The sequence below is a fragment of the Bombina bombina genome, chromosome 4, assembly GCF_027579735.1.
Source record: "Bombina bombina isolate aBomBom1 chromosome 4, aBomBom1.pri, whole genome shotgun sequence".
NCBI classification, from domain to species: Eukaryota; Metazoa; Chordata; class Amphibia; order Anura; family Bombinatoridae; genus Bombina; species Bombina bombina.
The window spans coordinates 253447403-253466983 of NC_069502.1; the positions used below are offsets into that span (position 1 = coordinate 253447403).

A 19581-nucleotide genomic window follows, 5' to 3' on the forward strand; every position below is an offset into this window, starting at 1 on the left:
AGGGACAGCCACCAACGGAGTGAGTCTCTGGTCCTCTGATTTACTTGTATCTTCGGAGACAAGTCTGTATAATCCCCATTCCACTGACTGAGCATGCACAGTTGTAATGGTCTTAGATGAATGCGCGCAAAAGGAACTATGTCCATAGCCGCTACCATCAACCCGATCACTTCCATGCACTGAGCTATGGAAGGAAGAGGAACGGAATGAAGTATCCGACAAGAGTCTAGAAGCTTTGATTTTCTGGCCTCTGTCAGAAATATCCTCATTTCTAAGGAGTCTATTATTGTTCCCAAGAAGGGAACCCTTGTTGACGGAGATAGAGAACTCTTTTCCACGTTCACTTTCCATCCGTGAGATCTGAGAAAGGCCAGGACAATGTCCGTGTGAGCCTTTGCTTGAGGAAGGGACGACGCTTGAATCAGAATGTCGTCCAAGTAAGGTACTACAGCAATGCCCCTTGGTCTTAGCACAGCTAGAAGGGACCCTAGTACCTTTGTGAAAATCCTTGGAGCAGTGGCTAATCCGAAAGGAAGCGCCACGAACTGGTAATGCTTGTCCAGGAATGCGAACCTTAGGAACCGATGATGTTCCTTGTGGATAGGAATATGTAGATACGCATCCTTTAAATCCACCGTGGTCATGAATTGACCTTCCTGGATGGAAGGAATAATAGTTCGAATGGTTTCCATCTTGAACGATGGAACCTTGAGAAACTTGTTTAAGATCTTGAGATCTAAGATTGGTCTGAACGTTCCCTCTTTTTTGGGAACTATGAACAGATTGGAGTAGAACCCCATCCCTTGTTCTCTTAATGGAACAGGATGAATCACTCCCATTTTTAACAGGTCTTCTACACAATGTAAGAATGCCTTTCTTTTTATGTGGTCTGAAGACAACTGAGACCTGTGGAACCTCCCCCTTGGGGGAAGTCCCTTGAATTCCAGAAGATAACCTTGGGAGACTATTTCTAGCGCCCAAGGATCCAGAACATCTCTTGCCCAAGCCTGAGCGAAGAGAGAGAGTCTGCCCCCCACCAGATCCGGTCCCGGATCGGGGGCCAACATTTCATGCAGTCTTGGTAGCAGTGGCAGGTTTCTTGGCCTGCTTTCCCTTGTTCCAGCCTTGCATTGGTCTCCAAGCTGGCTTGGCTTGAGAAGTATTACCCTCTTGCTTAGAGGACGTAGCACCTCGGGCTGGTCCGTTTCTACGAAAGGGACGAAAATTAGGTTTATTTTTTGCCTTGAAAGGCCGATCCTGAGGAAGGGCGTGGCCCTTACCCCCAGTGATATCAGAGATAATCTCTTTCAAGTCAGGGCCAAACAGCGTTTTCCCCTTGAAAGGAATGTTAAGTAGCTTGTTCTTGGAAGACGCATCAGCCGACCAAGATTTCAACCAAAGCGCTCTGCGCGCCACAATAGCAAACCCAGAATTCTTAGCCGCTAACCTAGCCAATTGCAAAGTGGCGTCTAGGGTGAAAGAATTAGCCAATTTGAGAGCATTGATTCTGTCCATAATCTCCTCATAAGGAGGAGAATCACTATCAACCGCCTTTATCAGCTCATCGAACCAGAAACATGCGGCTGTAGCGACAGGGACAATGCATGCAATTGGTTGTAGAAGGTAACCCTGCTGAACAAACATCTTTTTAAGCAAACCTTCTAATTTTTTATCCATAGGATCTTTGAAAGCACAACTATCCTCTATGGGTATAGTGGTGCGTTTGTTTAAAGTGGAAACCGCTCCCTCGACCTTGGGGACTGTCTGCCATAAGTCCTTTCTGGGGTCGACCAAAGGAAACAATTTTTTAAATATGGGGGGAGGGACGAAAGGAATACCGGGCCTTTCCCATTCTTTATTAACAATGTCCGCCACCCGCTTGGGTATAGGAAAAGCTTCTGGGAGCCCCGGCACCTCTAGGAACTTGTCCATTTTACATAGCTTCTCTGGGATGACCAACTTGTCACAATCATCCAGAGTGGATAATACCTCCTTAAGCAGAATGCGGAGATGTTCCAACATAAATTTAAATGCAATCACATCAGGTTCAGCCTGTTGAGAAATGTTCCCTGAATCAGTAATTTCTCCCTCAGACAAAACCTCCCTGGCCCCATCAGACTGGGTTATGGGCCCTTCAGAGATATTAGTATCAGCGTTGCCATGCTCTTCAGTATCTAAAACAGAGCAGCCGCGCTTACGCTGACAAGTGTTCATTTGGGCTAAAATGTTTTTGACAGAATTATCCATTACAGCCGTTAATTGTTGCATAGTAAGGAGTATTGGCGCGCTAGATGTACTAGGGGCCTCCTGAGTGGGCAAGACTCGTGTAGACGAAGGAGGGAATGATGCAGTACCATGCTTACTCCCCTCACTTGAGGAATCATCTTGGGCATCATTGTCATTATCACATAAATCACATTTATTTAAATGAATAGGAATTCTGGCTTCCCCACATTCAGAACACAGTCTATCTGGTAGTTCAGACATGTTAAACAGGCATAAACTTGATAACAAAGTACAAAAAACGTTTTAAAATAAAACCGTTACTGTCACTTTAAATTTTAAACTGAACACACTTTATTACTGCAATTGCGAAAAAACATGAAGGAATTGTACAAAATTCACCAAATTTTCACCACAGTGTCTTAAAGCCTTAAAAGTATTGCACCCCAAATTTGGAAGCTTTAACCCTTAAAATAACGGAACCGGAGCCGTTTTAAACTTTAACCCCTTTACAGTCCCTGGTATCTGCTTTGCTGAGACCCAACCAAGCCCAAAGGGGAATACGATACCAAATGACGCCTTCAGAAAGTCTTTTCTAAGTATCAGAGCTCCACACACATGCGACTGCATGCCATGCCTCTCAAAAACAAGTGCGCCACACCGGCGCGAAAATGAGGCTCTGCTTATGCTTTGGGAAAGCCCCTAAGGAATAAGGTGTCTAATACAGTGCCTGCCGATATTCTTATATCAAAATACCCAGATAAAATGATTCCTCAAGGCTAAATATGTGTTAATAATGAATCGATTTAGCCCAGAAAAGTCTACAGTCTTAATAAGCCCTTGTGAAGCCCTTATTTATGATCGTAATAAACATGGCTTACCGGATCCCATAGGGAAAATGACAGCTTCCAGCATTACATCGTCTTGTTAGAATGTGTCATACCTCAAGCAGCAAGAGACTGCATACTGTTCCCCCAACTGAAGTTAGTAGCTCTCAACAGTCCTGTGTGGAACAGCCATGGATTTTAGTTACGGTTGCTAAAATCATTTTCCTCATACAAACAGAAATCTTCATCTCTTTTCTGTTTCTGAGTAAATAGTACATACCAGCACTATTTCAAAATAACAAACTCTTGATTGAATAATAAAAAACTACAGTTAAACACTAAAAAACTCTAAGCCATCTCCGTGGAGATGTTGCCTGTACAACGGCAAAGAGAATGACTGGGGTAGGCGGAGCCTAGGAGGGATCATGTGACCAGCTTTGCTGGGCTCTTTGCCATTTCCTGTTGGGGAGGAGAATATCCCACAAGTAAGGATGACGCCGTGGACCGGACACACCTATGTTGGAGAAATAAATATTAATCCTAAAATAGCTATAATATAATTATAATTTATATTGTAGCTATATTAGGGTTTATTTTACAGGTAAGTATTTAGCTTTAAATAGGAATCATTTATTTAATAAGAGTTAATTTATTTCGTTAGATAAAAATTATATTTAAGTTAGGGGGGTGTTAGTGTTAGGGTTAGACTTAGCTTTAGGGGTTAATCCATTTATTAGAATAGCGGTGAGCTCCGATCGGAAGATTAGGGGTTAATAATTGAAGGTAGGTGTCGGCGATGTTAGGGAGGGCAGATTAGGGGTTAATACTATTTATGATAGGGTTAGTGAGGCGGATTAGGGGTTAATAACTTTATTATAGTAGCGCTCAGGTCCGCTCGGCAGATTAGGGGTTAATAAGTGTAGGCAGGTGTCGGCGACGTTGAGGGGGGCAGATTAGGGGTTAATAAATATAATATAGGGGTCGGCGGTGTTAGGGGCAGCAGATTAGGGGTACATAGGGATAACGTAGGTGGCGGCGCTTTGCGGTCGGAAGATTAGGGGTTAATTATTTTAAGTAGCTGGCGGCGATGTTGTGGGGGGCAGGTTAGGGGTTAATAAATATAATACAGGGGTCGGCGGGGTTAGGGGCAGCAGATTAGGGGTACATAAGTATAACGTAGGTGGCGGTCGGCAGATTAGGGGTTAAAAATTTTAATCGAGTGGAGGCGGTGTGGGGGGACCTCGGTTTAGGGGTACATAGGTAGTTTATGGGTGTTAGTGTACTTTAGGGTACAGTAGTTAAGAGCTTTATAAACCGGCGTTAGCCAGAAAGCTCTTAACTCCTGCTATTTTCAGGCGGCTGGAATCTTGTCGTTAGAGCTCTAACGCTCACTTCAGAAACGACTCTAAATACCAGCGTTAGAAAGATCCCATTGAAAAGATAGGCTACGCAAATGGCGTAGGGGGATATGCGGTATGGAAAAGTCGCGGCTGAAAAGTGAGCGTTAGACCCTTTAATCACTGACTCCAAATACCAGCGGGCGGCCAAAACCAGCGTTAGGAGCCTCTAACGCTTGTTTTGACGGCTACCGCCGAACTCCAAATCTAGGCCTTAGTATTTTAAATTATTTATCATATCTCTGTCGTTAATTTTTTCTTTCTGCCTCTTCTTATGACTGCCCCTCACTGAATCTGCTGGTCCCAGGCCCTACTGCATCCTCTTACATCTATTAATCGATCGCGCCATTGAATTATTATGGGTGTGCGCTGCTTTACTCTTCACTTGTTGAGCTACTGCCGGAAATTTTGATTCGGCAGAGCAGCGCACAGAAACTGGAGCGTAAGTCGGAGTTAATGTCATACCATATGCTGTACTTGTAGAATTGCTCACTTTGAGTAGGGGGTTTTATTAAACTTGCAAGGAAAAATACAAAGAATAGTCCTAACACCTCTTACACCGGCTGTCATGTGAATCACAAAGCCAAGAACTTCACGATTTACATGACAGCTTGTCACAGCAGAGAACACATGCGCAGCTCCTCAACTTCTATTTGAAAGCAAGAACTCGCTGAGGAGCAATAAAGGGCAACAAAGATTGACAAAGTTTCATTTAAAGATGTAAAATTTAAAATTAAGCATTTAATTTATATATAAAAAAAAATGTAATATGTATTTTACTTTCAATAAAAACTTTAGATGACAAATAGATGAATGTTTACTGCCTCTTTAAGCTTTTGCAACAATTTATATTTTCTTTCATAGTGTTAGACAGAGGTTTTACTGAAATCTGAATGCCAGACACTAAGATCCAATAGATCCAACTAGAATTGGTTCCTAGGTATTTAAAAATGACATTAACAAAAAAAAATAATTACAAATGAAACATTAAATTATTACCCAAGCACAAATTGTGTGTGTCTAGAGGTTAAACACACTGTTAAAGTACCATTCGGGAGCAGCAGACAACTGCTTTGCCCAAGCAGGAAAAGATGGCCAGTGACCTGATCAGCAGTCACTTTAATGGCCCTTAAACATTGAGCAAAGCAGTACATCACAGTAGCATATATACATAAAACTGTTAAAGCATTTTCTAAATGTTAATGTATTAAAATATGTAATATAGCAATAAAAACATGAAGTCTAGTTGTACACTTAACACCCTCTCGTGAATGAAAAGAAGGAATCAGAACATGACTGCTTGAGAAATAAAGAAATAAACAAACACACACTAATATATATATTATATATATATATATATATATATATATATATATATATATATATATATATATATATATATATATATATATATATATATATATATATATACACACACACACACATATACATACACATACATACACACACACATATACCCACACATGCCGATTGCTTCTTAAAGAGAAATGTCCTGCACCCTGATACTAGAGAATAAGGATTTAAACTGAGGTAAAAAGAGCAAAGCTTGTTAGGACAGCTTATCCTATGTCCATCTGCTTACGATTCTGAGTAAACCTGTGCTGAGGATACCAGCTGCTACTCACCACCACTCCATTCAGAATGTAAACAAATAGGCCTTCCTATTTAAGCTTCTTATAGCATGCAGGGCAGTTAGCATGTCACTAAAGATATTACCTCGACTCAGCGTTATGAAATTTACTACAATATAAAAGTTCTAGCAACATCCATCACTCAGAAGAATTAACAAAGATTAATGGTTTAGATTAAAAGTTAAAAGGGACACTGAACCCAAATTTTTTCTATTATGATTCAGATAGAGCATGTAATTTTAAGCAACTTTCTAATTTACTCCTATTATCAAATTCTATTCATTCTCTTGGTATCTTTATTTGAAATGCAAGAATGTAAATTTAGATGCCGGCCCATTTTTGTTGAACACACTGTGTTGTTCTTGCCGATTGGTGGGTACACTACCAATAAACAAGTGCTTTCCATGGTTCTGAACCAGAAAAATAGCTTAGATGCCTTCTTTTTAAAATAATGAAAGCAAGAGAACGAAGAAAAATTGATAATAGGAGTAAATTAGAAAGTTGTTTAAAATTGCATGCTCTACCTGAATCACATAAGAAAATTTTTGGGTTCAGTGTCCCTTTAATAAAATAAAAAAAAATAAAAAATATGAAATCCTCCTCTAATGTATGTTCATTAAAAAACTCAAGTTAGCACAAAGATATTATATATGAATTATGTAAACACATTATTGAATAGTTTGAGAAAGTCTAATTATCTTTAACAATTTTTAATTATGGACCCAAATGTAAAGTGTATTAGAGCCTTCTGCACAGATTACCTTTTTTATCAAAGTTACATTTTATGTTATTCAGAGAGTCGATACTTTGACTAAATTCCTGCCAATAAAACTTATTTATGCACATACCCCTATTTCCACAGGAAGCGCACTGCCATCCAGCAGCAGCACCGACGAGCGCTGCTCATGATTCAGAGTCTTTGGCGGTGAAGACGACAGTGCAGTACTGAGGTTCTGTCCAGGTTCCAGAGTACTAATTCCAGTGTTCCTTTGTGCTCCCAAACGGACCCCTGGCGTCTGCAGTTCTCGGTAAGAGCCCTCTATTTCTCCCATATTGATAAACAAGTCTCTTGACGCCTTTAAGGTGTAAAAAGAAAAGAGAAGGAATCACCAATAGGTAAAATTCTAATTACATAAAAGCTTGTGTTTATGAGGATGATTCTAAGTCAGAAGACAAAAAAATATTGTAAACTGATTACTTTTAATAGAAATCTTTTTTTTTTTTTTTAATATATTCACTGCTATGTTATGCTCTTTTTTTAGTGAGGCATGCCAGAGAATTATCCATCACAGTAAACTCTATTATATGCATGTGTCAAATGGAAAGATTCATTCACAGGGAAGTAATAAGCTCTATCAAGCGATTTGGCACCCTTGGTCCTGACAGTGATGCACACAGAACAAGCCTGAGGCAACAATTATAGCAAACACGATTCCATGTTAGAAGAAAGCATTAGTGGGTCTGTGTACCCAGCACACAGGCCCAGGCTTCTAAAGCAGGGCTAAACATACCTCATGCACTACAAAAAAAATGCTCCTAAAAGGTTACTACTGGTCACAAAGTGAATCCTACATAAATCTACTCATACAAAAGTGGATCTAAAATACATTTTAAAAAAGGAAAAAAATAAGATACATTAAAGTATACAATTTTAAGAGGCTTTCCAATTTGCTTCCATTGTAAAAATGTGCAATCTTTTTATATGCACACTTTTTGAGGCAGAAGCTTCTAATGAGTATGTGCAAAAGTTCAGAGTGTATATGTACACAAGTCCGTGATTGGCTGATACCCGTCACATAATGCCGACGGGCTGGCAACAACAAATTTTGAAAATGGACAGAAAAAAAAAAATATATCTAACACTCATTTCAAAATCAGAGTAAATGCTTTTACATCATCTATTTTTTTTATGTACTTAAATGGATTGTGTAATTCTACTCTTTAGCATCAATGAATCACTTCCAGCCCTCACATAATTGCCCATTAGAGATAATAAGTACTCACAATAGGCAGCAAGAGATGAAGCAGTTAGGAATACATTATGATGGCGTGTTTGTATGGTGTCACTTTAAATTACAAGCAATATTCCCATCAGACAAATAACTAAAAAGATTAGACCAAATCATCTGCTTATTAGTGCTGTGACAATGCATTACAACATATGTGTTCATTAGTATCAAGAGGGTCATTTATCTAATATACATGGAATAGAAATGCTGTAGATATTTTATGATACACAGTATTAATGAGGCAGTTATGCCGCAAGCTGAAACAAACATCTCTAGGTTTTATGTAAAAATATGCTTGTCCCACTTTTCCTAAAGAGACACAAAAACACATTTTTTGAAAATGGTGACGAGTATGACATTTCAACACTAGTGACTCTACAAGACCAAGTTTAAACTCTCGAAAAGGTGAACTGCTGGTCCAGAGCTTAAACTGCCCCTGACCCAGCATCTCTAGTGTTAAAATGACATACTCGCATAATAGCTTGTTCTATGGCTAGTTACCACCCAAGGAGCAGCCTCTTTTTGCTCAACATGTGCCTTTCATAGAGAAGAACTTTCCTGTAGTTTATCAGTCTGATCCTGACTTAACAGTGCAGTCCAATCCCTAAATACCAGGAAATGCCTCTCTGAACAAGAGAAACAGCAAAACCCCAGATGTACGTTTCAGCCTATTGTGGGCCTCGTCAGTGAGGTGCAGCCACATCCCACTAGGCACACTGAGCAACGGAGAGAACATGGGCCAAAAGACCATGAAAGAATACACAAATAGCACTCTTGTAGTCATCTGTGACACAAAATGTGTATATATTTAATAAGAGGATAGAGTACCAATTGGTAAAGGGGAGTACGCTTGAGTAATTAAAACATAACTTTTATTAGATACGCAAAAAAATCGGAGATAAAATAAAGGGATGTGCAATTAAAAACAATAGCTGCCTTGGGAGTGATAAAGCATATATCTTATATCACTATAATGTCTGAATGTGACAGTTTGAGGTTGTTGTATAGATAGGGTATAAACAATTTGGAATATATTGTATAATAGACCTCTGCAATGTTAAGGATAACACCGTTACTCAGTGCTAATTGTGTCAACACAGTAGTTAGTTATCTCTGCTTGTGTTAACCACAAATTTATTGCAGGATAAAGATATGTCCCATATTGTTAAATTGTTACCCAAAATAACTTGTTAACAAGAAGTGTTTAAAGTTACATAGAGCACATAAATGTGGGCAGGGCATAAACCATTGATTCAGCAGTCAGTGTGCTTCGTGCATACTTAGGTATTCATGTTTGTCTGTCCATTATCTCTCAGACTAAAACGCTTATTAGGCATTTTAGAACAATGGTATCTAGATATCTTGCTAACGGTAATTTCACAAACTAGCACAGTGAGGAGCAAAACATTGATCACTAAATATTTGGCAAAACGCCGTCCTACAATATTATAGATCTTGATTCAGCATCACATTACAGGGAGTGCAGAATTATTAGGCAAGTTGTATTTTTGAGGATTAATTTTATTATTGAACAACAACCATGTTCTCAATGAACCCAAAAAACTCATATAATAATTAATTAATATCAAAGCTGAATAGTTTTGGAAGTAGTTTTTAGTTATAGCTATTTTAGGGGGATATCTGTGTGTGCAGGTGACTATTACTGTGCATAATTATTAGGCAACTTAACAAAAAACAAATATATACCCATTTCAATTATTTATTTTTACCAGTGAAACCAATATAACATCTCAACATTCACAAATATACATTTCTGACATTCAAAAACAAAACAAAAACAAATCAGTGACCAATATAGCCACCTTTCTTTGCAAGGACACTCAAAAGCCTGCCATCCATGGATTCTGTCAGTGTTTTGATCTGTTCACCATCAACATTGCGTGCAGCAGCAACCACAGCCTCCCAGACACTGTTCAGAGAGGTGTACTGTTTTCCCTCCTTGTAAATCTCACATTTGATGATGGACCACAGGTTCTCAATGGGGTTCAGATCAGGTGAACAAGGAGGCCATGTCATTAGATTTTCTTCTTTTATACCCTTTCTTGCCAGCCACGCTGTGGAGTACTTGGACGCGTGTGATGGAGCATTGTCCTGCATGAAAATCATGTTTTTCTTGAAGGATGCAGACTTCTTCCTGTACCACTGCTTGAAGAAGGTGTCTTCCAGAAACTGGCAGTAGGACTGGGAGTTGAGCTTGACTCCATCCTCAACCCGAAAAGGCCCCACAAGCTCATCTTTGATGATACCAGCCCAAACCAGTACTCCACCTCCACCTTGCTGGCGTCTGAGTCGGACTGGAGCTCTCTGCCCTTTACCAATCCAGCCACGGGCCCATCCATCTGGCCCGATCAAGACTCACTCTCATTTCATCAGTCCATAAAACCTTAGAAAAATCAGTCTTGAGATATTTCTTAGGCCCAGTCTTGACGTTTTAGCTTGTGTGTCTTGTTCAGTGGTGGTCGTCTTTGAGCCTCTCTTACCTTGGCCATGTCTCTGAGTATTGCACACCTTGTGCTTTTGGGCACTCCAGTGATGTTGCAGCTCTGAAATATGGCCAAACTGGTGGCAAGTGGCATCTTGGCAGCTGCACGCTTGACTTTTCTCAGTTCATGGGCAGTTATTTTGCGCCTTGGTTTTTCCACACGCTTCTTGCGACCCAGTTGACTATTTTGAATGAAACACTTGATTGTTCGATGATCACGCTTCAGAAGCTTAGCAATTTTAAGAGTGCTGCATCCCTCTGCAAGATATCTCACTATTTTTTACTTTTCTGAGCCTGTCAAGTCCTTCTTTTGACCCATTTTGCCAAAGGAAAGGAAGTTGCCTAATAATTATGCACACCTGATATAGGGTGTTGATGTCATTAGACCACACCCCTTCTCATTACAGAGATGCACATCACCTAATATGCTTAATTGGTAGTAGGCTTTCGAGCCTATACAGCTTGGAGTAAGACAACATGCATAAAGAGGATGATGTGGTCAAAATACTCATTTGCCTAATAATTCTGCACTCCCTGTATATGCAGTATTGTGACCGAAACGAATAATTCTAGCAGCTAAGTACAAAGCAGCCTATATGTATACACAGACTTCATATGCTAAATAACATGATGTCTAAACACAGAAAAACTTTTAACCTTGCTGGGTAAGCACAGATATCAGTCAAACACCGCTGTGGATAATTTGCATAGGAACTACCGAACTGCTGTATTAACACCATAGAGGCAAGCTACACAGCTGCGGGCTAGTAATATAATTACACCTGCTGTATACTTATTCAGCTGAAACACATAACGCTTGAAACCACGGTGTAAACAATAGTAATATATAATTACACCTATTGTACATTTATTTAGCTGCAGCACATACTGCTTAAAACCTTAGTGTAACCACAAGCATTGACTTAATATGTATGTAGTAACGATTGAGCAAACTCATTAACGCTACAAAAGTAAATCACACAGCTAGGGTCAATGATACAATCACGCATGCTGTATATTTATTGAGCAGAAGCAGATACTGGTTTCTGTCTTAACAACGGTATTATACTTAAACTATAATATAGAATAACACAGCAACAGGGCTGGTTCCCTATATGTCACAGAATATATGTCATACAGTCAATCAATAAATAACTTTATCTAACGCTATTTTAATAATGGTTTATTTGGTAATATTGTACCAGATGCTCGCTGGTTAATATTAGTACCTGTGATTTGACTCACTTTAACCATAATAAGATATATGGAGTAACCTGGAGCTGATTGTAGACTGTCGGCAAGTGTTTTAGCATGCATATATAGAACCTATCTTCTTAGTAATTTCAATGAATTTTCAAACACTTACTTCACCTAATAACTACTACAAATCATGAGCTATTAGCTTTATTTGATAATTACTATATAAGAAGAGATAGTGGTTCAAACCAATCGTTCACTATACATATGATTACAAATTTATCATTTAAGGTCAAGGTATAATGTTTTAGTCTGAGAGATAATGAACAGACAAACATGAATACCTAAGTATGCACCAAGCACACTGACTGGTGAATCAATGGTTTATGCCCTGCCCACATTTATGTGCTCTATGTAACTTTAAACACTTCTTGTTAACAAGTTATTTTGGGTAACAATTTAACAATATGGGACATATCTTTATCCTGCAATAAATTTGTGGTTAACACAAGCAGAGATAACTAACTACTGTGTTGACACAATTAGCACTGAGTAACGGTGTTATCCTTAACATTGTAGAGGTCTATTATACAATATATTCCAAATTGTTTATACCCTATCTATACAACAACCTCAAACTGTCACATTCAGACATTATAGTGATATAAGATATATGCTTTATGACTCCCCAGGCAGCTATTGTTTTTAATTGCACATCCCTTTATTTTATCTCCTGTTTTTTTGCGTATCTAATAAAAACAGAATTTATGCTTACCTGATAAATTACTTTCTCCAACGGTGTGTCCGGTCCACGGCGTCATCCATAACTTGTGGGAATATTCTCTTCCCCAACAGGAAATGGCAAAGAGCACAGCAAAAGCTGTCCATATAGTCCCTACCAGGCTCCGCCCCCCCAGTCATTCGACCGACTGATAGGAGAAAAAAAGGAGAAACTATAGGGTGCCGTGGTGACTGTAGTGTATAAAGAAAGAAAATTTTCAAACCTGATTAAAAAACCAGGGCGGGCCGTGGACCGGACACACCGTTGGAGAAAGTAATTTATCAGGTAAGCATAAATTCTGTTTTCTCCAACATTGGTGTGTCCGGTCAACGGCGTCATCCATAACTTGTGGGAACCAAAACCAAAGCTTTAGGACACGGATGAAGGGTGGGAGCAAATCAGGTTACCTAAACAGAAGGCACCACGGCTTGCAAAACCTCTCTCCCAAAAATAGCCTCCGAGGAAGCAAAAGTATCAAATTTGTAGAATTTGGCAAAAGTGTGCAGAGAAGACCAAGTCGCTGCCTTACATATCTGATCAACAGAAGCCTCGTTCTTGAAGGCCCATGTGGAAGCCACAGCCCTAGTAGAGTGAGCTGTGATTCGTTCAGGAGGCTGCCGTCCGGCAGTCTCGTAAGCCAATCGGATGATGCTTTTCAGCCAGAAGGAAAGAGAGGTAGCAGTAGCCTTTTGACCTCTCCTCTTGCCAGAATAAACGACAAACAGAGAAGAAGTTTGTCTGAAATCCTTTGTTGCTTCTAAATAGAACTTTAAAGCACGGACTACATCTAAATTGTGTAACAAACGTTCCTTCTTTGAAACTGGATTCGGACACAAAGAAGGAACAACTATTTCCTGGTTAATATTCTTGTTGGAAACAACTTTTGGAAGAAAACCAGGCTTGGTACGCAAAACAACCTTATCTGAATGGAACACCAGATAGGGTGGGTCACACTGCAAAGCAGATCATTCAGAAACTCTTCTAGCAGAAGAAATAGCAACCAAAAACAGAACTTTCCAAGATAATAACTTGATATCTATGGAATGTAAGGGTTCAAACGGAACCCCTTGAAGAACTGAAAGAACTAAATTTAGACTCCAGGGAGGAGTCAAAGGTCTGTAAACAGGCTTGATCCTGACCAAAGCCTGTACAAAAGCTTGAACATCTTGCACAGCTGCCAGTCGTTTGTGTAACAAGACAGATAGAGTAGAAATCTGTCCTTTTAGAGAACTCGCTGACAATCCCTTATCCAAACCTTCTTGGAGAAAGGAAAGGATCCTGGGAATTTTAATCTTACTCCATGAGAATCCATTGGATTCACACCAACAGATATATCTTTTCCATATTTTATGGTAAATCTTTCTAGTCACGGGTTTTCTGGCTTGGACCAAAGTATCTATCACTGAATCCGAAAACCTGCGCTTGGATAAAATCAAGCGTTCAATTTCCAAGCAGTCAGCTGGAGAGAAACTAGATTTGGATGTTCGAATGGACCTTGCACTAGAAGATCCTGTCTCAAAGGTAGCTTCCATGGTGGAGCCGATGACATTCACCAGGTCTGCATACCAAGTCCTGCGTGGCCACGCGGGAGCTATCAGATTCACCAAGGCCTTCTCCTGTTTGATCCTGGCTACCAGCCTGGGAATGAGAGGGAACGGCGGAAACGCATAAGCTAGGTTGAAGGACCAAGGCGCCACTAATGCATCCACTAGAGTCGCCTTGGGATCCCTGGATCTGGACCCGTAGCAAGGATTCCTTGTCTGGAATGCCCCACAATTGAGTCAACTGGGCAAACACCTCCGGGTGAAGTTCCCACTCCCCCGGATGGAAAGTCTGACGACTCAGATAATCCGCCTCCCAGTTGTCTACTCCTGGGATGTGGATTGCAGATAGGTGGCAGGAGTGATCCTCCGCCCATTTGATGATTTTGGACACCTCTCATCGCCAAGGAACTCCTTGTTCCCCCCTGATGGTTGATGTAAGCAACAGTCGTCATGTTGTCTGACTGGAATCTTATGAATCTGGCCTTCGCTAGTTGAGGCCAAGCCCGGAGAGCATTGAATATCACTCAGTTCCAGAATGTTTATCGGGAGAAGAGACTCTTCCCGAGACCATAGACCCTGAGCTTTCAGGGAATCCCAGACCGCGCCCCAGCCTAATAGACTGGCGTCGGTCGTGACGATGACCCACTCTGGTCTGCGGAAGCTCATTCCCTGGGACAGGTGATCCTGGGTCAGCCACCAACGGAGTGAGTCTCTGGTCATCTGATCTACTTGAATCATTGGAGACAAGTCTGTATAGTCCCCATTCCACTGCTTGAGCATGCACAGTTGTAATGGTCTTAGATGAATTCGAGCAAAAGGAACTATGTCCATTCCTGCAACCATCAACCCTACTACTTCCATGCACTGAGCTATGGAAGGCTGCAGAATAGAGTGAAGAACTTGACAAGCGTTTAGAAGCTTTGACTTTCTGACATCTGTTAGGAAAATCTTCATTTCTAAAGAATCTATTATTGTTCCCAAGAAGGGAACTCTTGTCGACGGAGACCTCTTTTCTACGTTCACCTTCCACCCGTGAGATCTGAGAAAGGCCAGAACAATGTCTGTATGAGCCTTTGCTTTGGAAAGAGACGACGCTTGGATTAGGATGTCGTCCAGGTAAGGTGCCACTGCAATACCCCTTGGTCTTAGAACCGCTAGAAGGGACCCGAGCACCTTTGTGAAAATCCTTGGAGCAGTGGCTAGCCCGAATGGGAGAGCCACGAACTGGTAATGCTTGTCCAGAAAGGCAAACCTTAGGAACTGATAATGATCTTTGTGGATAGGAATATGTAGATACGCATCCTTTAAATCCACGGTAGTCATAAATTGACCCTCCTGGATTGTAGGTAAAATCGTTCGAATGGTTTCCATTTTGAACGATGGAACTCTGAGAAATTTGTTTAGAATTTTTAAATCCAGAATTGGTCTGAAAGTTCCCTCTTTCTTGGGAACTACAAACAGATTCGAGTAAAACCCCTGACCTTGTTCCACCATTGGAACTGGGAGTATCACTCCCATCTTTAAACAGGTCTTCTACACAATGTAAGAATGCCTGTCTCTTTATTTGGTTTGAAGATAAGCGAGACATGTGGAACCTTCCCCTTGGGGGTAGTTCCTTGAATTCTAGAAGATAACCCTGAGAGACTATTTCTAGTGCCCAGGGATCCTGAACATCTCTTGCCCAAGCCTGAGCAAAGAGAGAGAGTCTGTCCCCTACTAGATACGGTCCCGGATCGGGGGCTACCCCTTCATGCTGTCTTGGTAGCAGCAGCAGGCTTCTTGGCCTGTTTACCCTTGTTCCAGCCTTGCATCGGTTTCCAAGCTGGTTTAGTCTGGGAAGCGATACCCTCTTGTCTAGAGGCTGCAGAGTTGGAGGCCGGTCCGTTCCTGAAATTGCGAAAGGAGTGAAAATTAGACTTATTCTTAGCCTTGAAAGGCCTATCTTGTGGGAGGGCATGGCCCTTACCCCCAGTGATGTCTGAAATAATTTCTTTCAATTCTGGCCCAAAAAGGGTCTTACCTTTGAAAGGGATAATAAGCAATTTTGTCTTGGAAGATACATCCGCCGACCAAGACTTTAGCCAGAGCGCTCTGCGCGCCACAATTGCAAACCCTGAATTTTTCGCCGCTAATCTCGCTAACTGCAGAGCGGCATCTAAAATAAAGGAATTAGCTAACTTAAGTGCGTGAATTCTGTCCATGACTTCCTCATATGGAGTCTCCCTACTGAGCGACTTTTCCAGTTCCTCGAACCAGAACCACGCCGCTGTAGTGACAGGAATAATACACGAAATAGGTTGAAGGAGGTAACCTTGCTGTACAAAAATCTTTTTAAGCAAACCCTCCAATTTTTTATCCATAGGATCTTTGAAAGCAGAATTGTCCTCAATAGGAATGGTCAATAGTGTAGAAACCGCCCCCTCGACCTTAGGGACTGTTTGCCATAAGTCCTTTCTGGGGTCAACCATAGGGAATAATTTCTTAAATATTTGAGGAGGGACAAAAAGGTATGCCTGGCTTCTCCCACTCCTTATTCACTATGTCCGCCACCCATTTCGGTATTGGAAAAGCATCAGGGTGCACCGGGACCTCAAGGAACTTGTCCATCTTGCACAATTTTTCTGGGATGACCAGATTGTCACAATCATCCAGAGTAGATAGCACCTCTTTAAGCAATGCGCGGAGATGTTCTAATTTAAATTTAAATGTCACAACATCAGGATCTGCCTGCTGAGAAATTCTTCCTGTATCAGAAATTTCCCCATCTGACAAAACCTCCCTCATTGCCACTTCAGATTGGTGTGAGGGTATGACAGAAAACTTATCATCAGCACCCTCCTGCTCTACAGTGTTTAAAACAGAGCAATCGCGCTTTCTCTGAAATGCTGGCATTTTGGATAAAATATTTGCTATGGAGTTATCCATTACTGCCGTCAATTGTTGCATAGTAACAAGCATTGGCGCGCTAGAAGTACTAAGGGTCTCCTGCGTGGGCAAAACTGGTGTAGACACAGAAGGAGATGATGTAGAACTATGTCTACTTCCTTCATCTGAGGAATCATCTTGGGCAACTTTACTATTTGTGACAGTACTGTCCTTACTTTGTTTGGACGCTATGGCACAATTATCACACATATTAGAAGGGGGAGTCACATTGGCTTCCATACATACAGAACATGATCTATCTGAAGGCACAGACATGTTAAACAGGCTTAAACTGTATAATAAAGCACAAAAACCATTTTAAAACAAAACCGTTACTGTCTCTTTAAATGTTAAACAGGGCACACTTTATTACTGAATATGTGAAAAACTATGAAGGAATTATCCAATCTTTACCAAATTTTCACCACAGTGTCTTAAAGCATTCAAAGTATTGCACCCCAAATTTCAGGCTGTTAACCCTTAAAATGTGGAAACCGGGAGGGGGCGGAGCGTGCGGGCGTCCAAGATGGTCGCACCACACTAGAGCTCCGACAACGGCAGCAACGAAGACCCACTCCGGGAACAGCCTACACCGAGCCGATCGCTCAAAAAGTGCCTATAAGCAATGTGACAAATGCTTACAGCATTCTGAGACCCTGACAGCGGGCGGGAGCCCGTCTAAACAGACCTGCGGAGGACCGCACAGGCCGCAAACAGCACCCGCCTCATGAGACGTCCTCTCCCAGGATAGATCTGGGACCCAGCACAGACCTGCAAAGAGTGTCCAACTGAAAGGTTTAGCGGGGACACCTTTAGCTACTTTCGATACCTTAAGCAACTGTGTTATCGCTATCTTGGCAGCTCTTTTTCCTCCCTACCTCTGACTCAGCAACTGAGGGGTAAGACAACATGGCGGCCCGCTACACGCACCCAGCCACTCCTGAAAAGATCAAGTAACAATGCGACCCGACTCCTCATCTAAATATAGCCTATAGAGTCACATTGAACTTTCAAATGTCCTTTATTACTTAAGGCCAGACTGAGTCTTTCATCTTATAACATAAGCCTTGGGAAGATATGAACGCTTTCCCTTCCTATTTATCTCTCTCCTGTCCCTGGCAAGCACCAACACTTATATATGTGCCTCCTACTGCTGCAGCTGTTTTCTGCTTCGACTACATATGCACTTTTATTGCCCTAACCTAATGATCTAAATTTGATCCGCCAGGCGGTACAATTATTCTCAGAGGGACTCTGTTACAGACCATACTGCCTGCAACTCATTCTCTTGAACTCTAAGCTTTGCCCAGATTAGACCCCCTCGTGGGAGCATTGGCCATAAGATGGCGCTTCGCAGAAATACCAAAATGGAGAAAAATCAGAAGCAAAGTACAACCCCCAGCACAATGAGTACTTTCTTTAAAAGTACCGATAGAAAGAAAAAGCCAGAAACCTCTCAAGTGCACAGCGAGGATGAATATCATTCTGAGGGCCCTGATGATTCACAGCTGCCACAGTCCTCACCAACCAGTTTTGCGCGGGGTGAAGACAGCCCGGTCACTATGAGAGCCATAGAGGATTTAATAAATCAAGTCAAATCATGCATTAAAAGTGAGTGTGCCGACTTAAAGAGGGATATCAATGAGCTGGGCTTCCGCGTGGAGGCCTTGGAAGATGACAGAGAGGAATGGGCAAAAGAAATGTCTGGCATGTCCCACGCTTTAGAAGATCAGAGCACACAGATCAAAGAGTTGGAAAACAAGGTGGACGACATGGAGAATAGGGCACGAAGGAACAATCTCCGCATTAGGGGTGTGCCCGAGTCCGTGAAGGCTGAAGATATTCATGATCATCTTCAAAATATGTTTCAATCTTTAGCAATAGCTGATCAACGCGTGATAGACGCAGTGCCTCTGGAGAGAGCCCATCGCTCTCTACGTCCTAAGCCTAGCGATAATCAGCCCCCTAGAGACATTGTAATTTGCTTCCAAAGCTTCAGAGACAGGGAAAAAATGTACCAGCTTGCAAGGTCTCAACCCAATTTCTCATACATGGGGGCAAAAATTCAGATTTTTCAGGACTTGTCTGCCAGGACACTCCAAATCAGAAAAGAATATGCTCCTCTTACATCCCATCTCCGCTCCATAAAGATCCCGTACAGGTGGGGTTTCCCAGTCTCCCTGCAAGTTATCAAGAACGGGAAACGATATGAATGCTTGAATCCATCTCAGGCGGCGAATTTCTGCAAGCAGCTGGGCCTTCCACCATTGGAGGCCCAGGTTCCTAGCCCTACCGCTACTAACCCACCTCCACCATCACAACCATCAAAAGGGCTGTGGTCCGAAATTGCGAGCAAACGTAGCAAGAAGACAGACAATCCTGCAGTCCCTAAATCTCAAGATGTTACCTGATAAGATGTCTGACTCTGTGGATTCAAAAAACTTTCCTGAGACTACAGCCCTGTGAGTATGAAACAGAGACCCCTGGGAGTGGAGTCCGTGTTATCTATGCGGGCTCCAGGCT

The 19581-nt window shown here is 41.5% G+C and overlaps 1 protein-coding gene across 1 annotated transcript in view; it reads right to left on the minus strand.

The window, feature by feature from the left end:
* Positions 1–19581, minus strand: part of LOC128656156 (FERM, ARHGEF and pleckstrin domain-containing protein 2) — a 243117-nt gene that overhangs the window by 194046 nt on the left and 29490 nt on the right. The window contains exon 2 of the mRNA XM_053709896.1: positions 6948–7175. Coding sequence (XP_053565871.1) covers positions 6948–7151 — 204 coding nt within the window. The 5' untranslated portion in view covers positions 7152–7175. The remainder of the gene's footprint in view (positions 1–6947; positions 7176–19581) is intronic.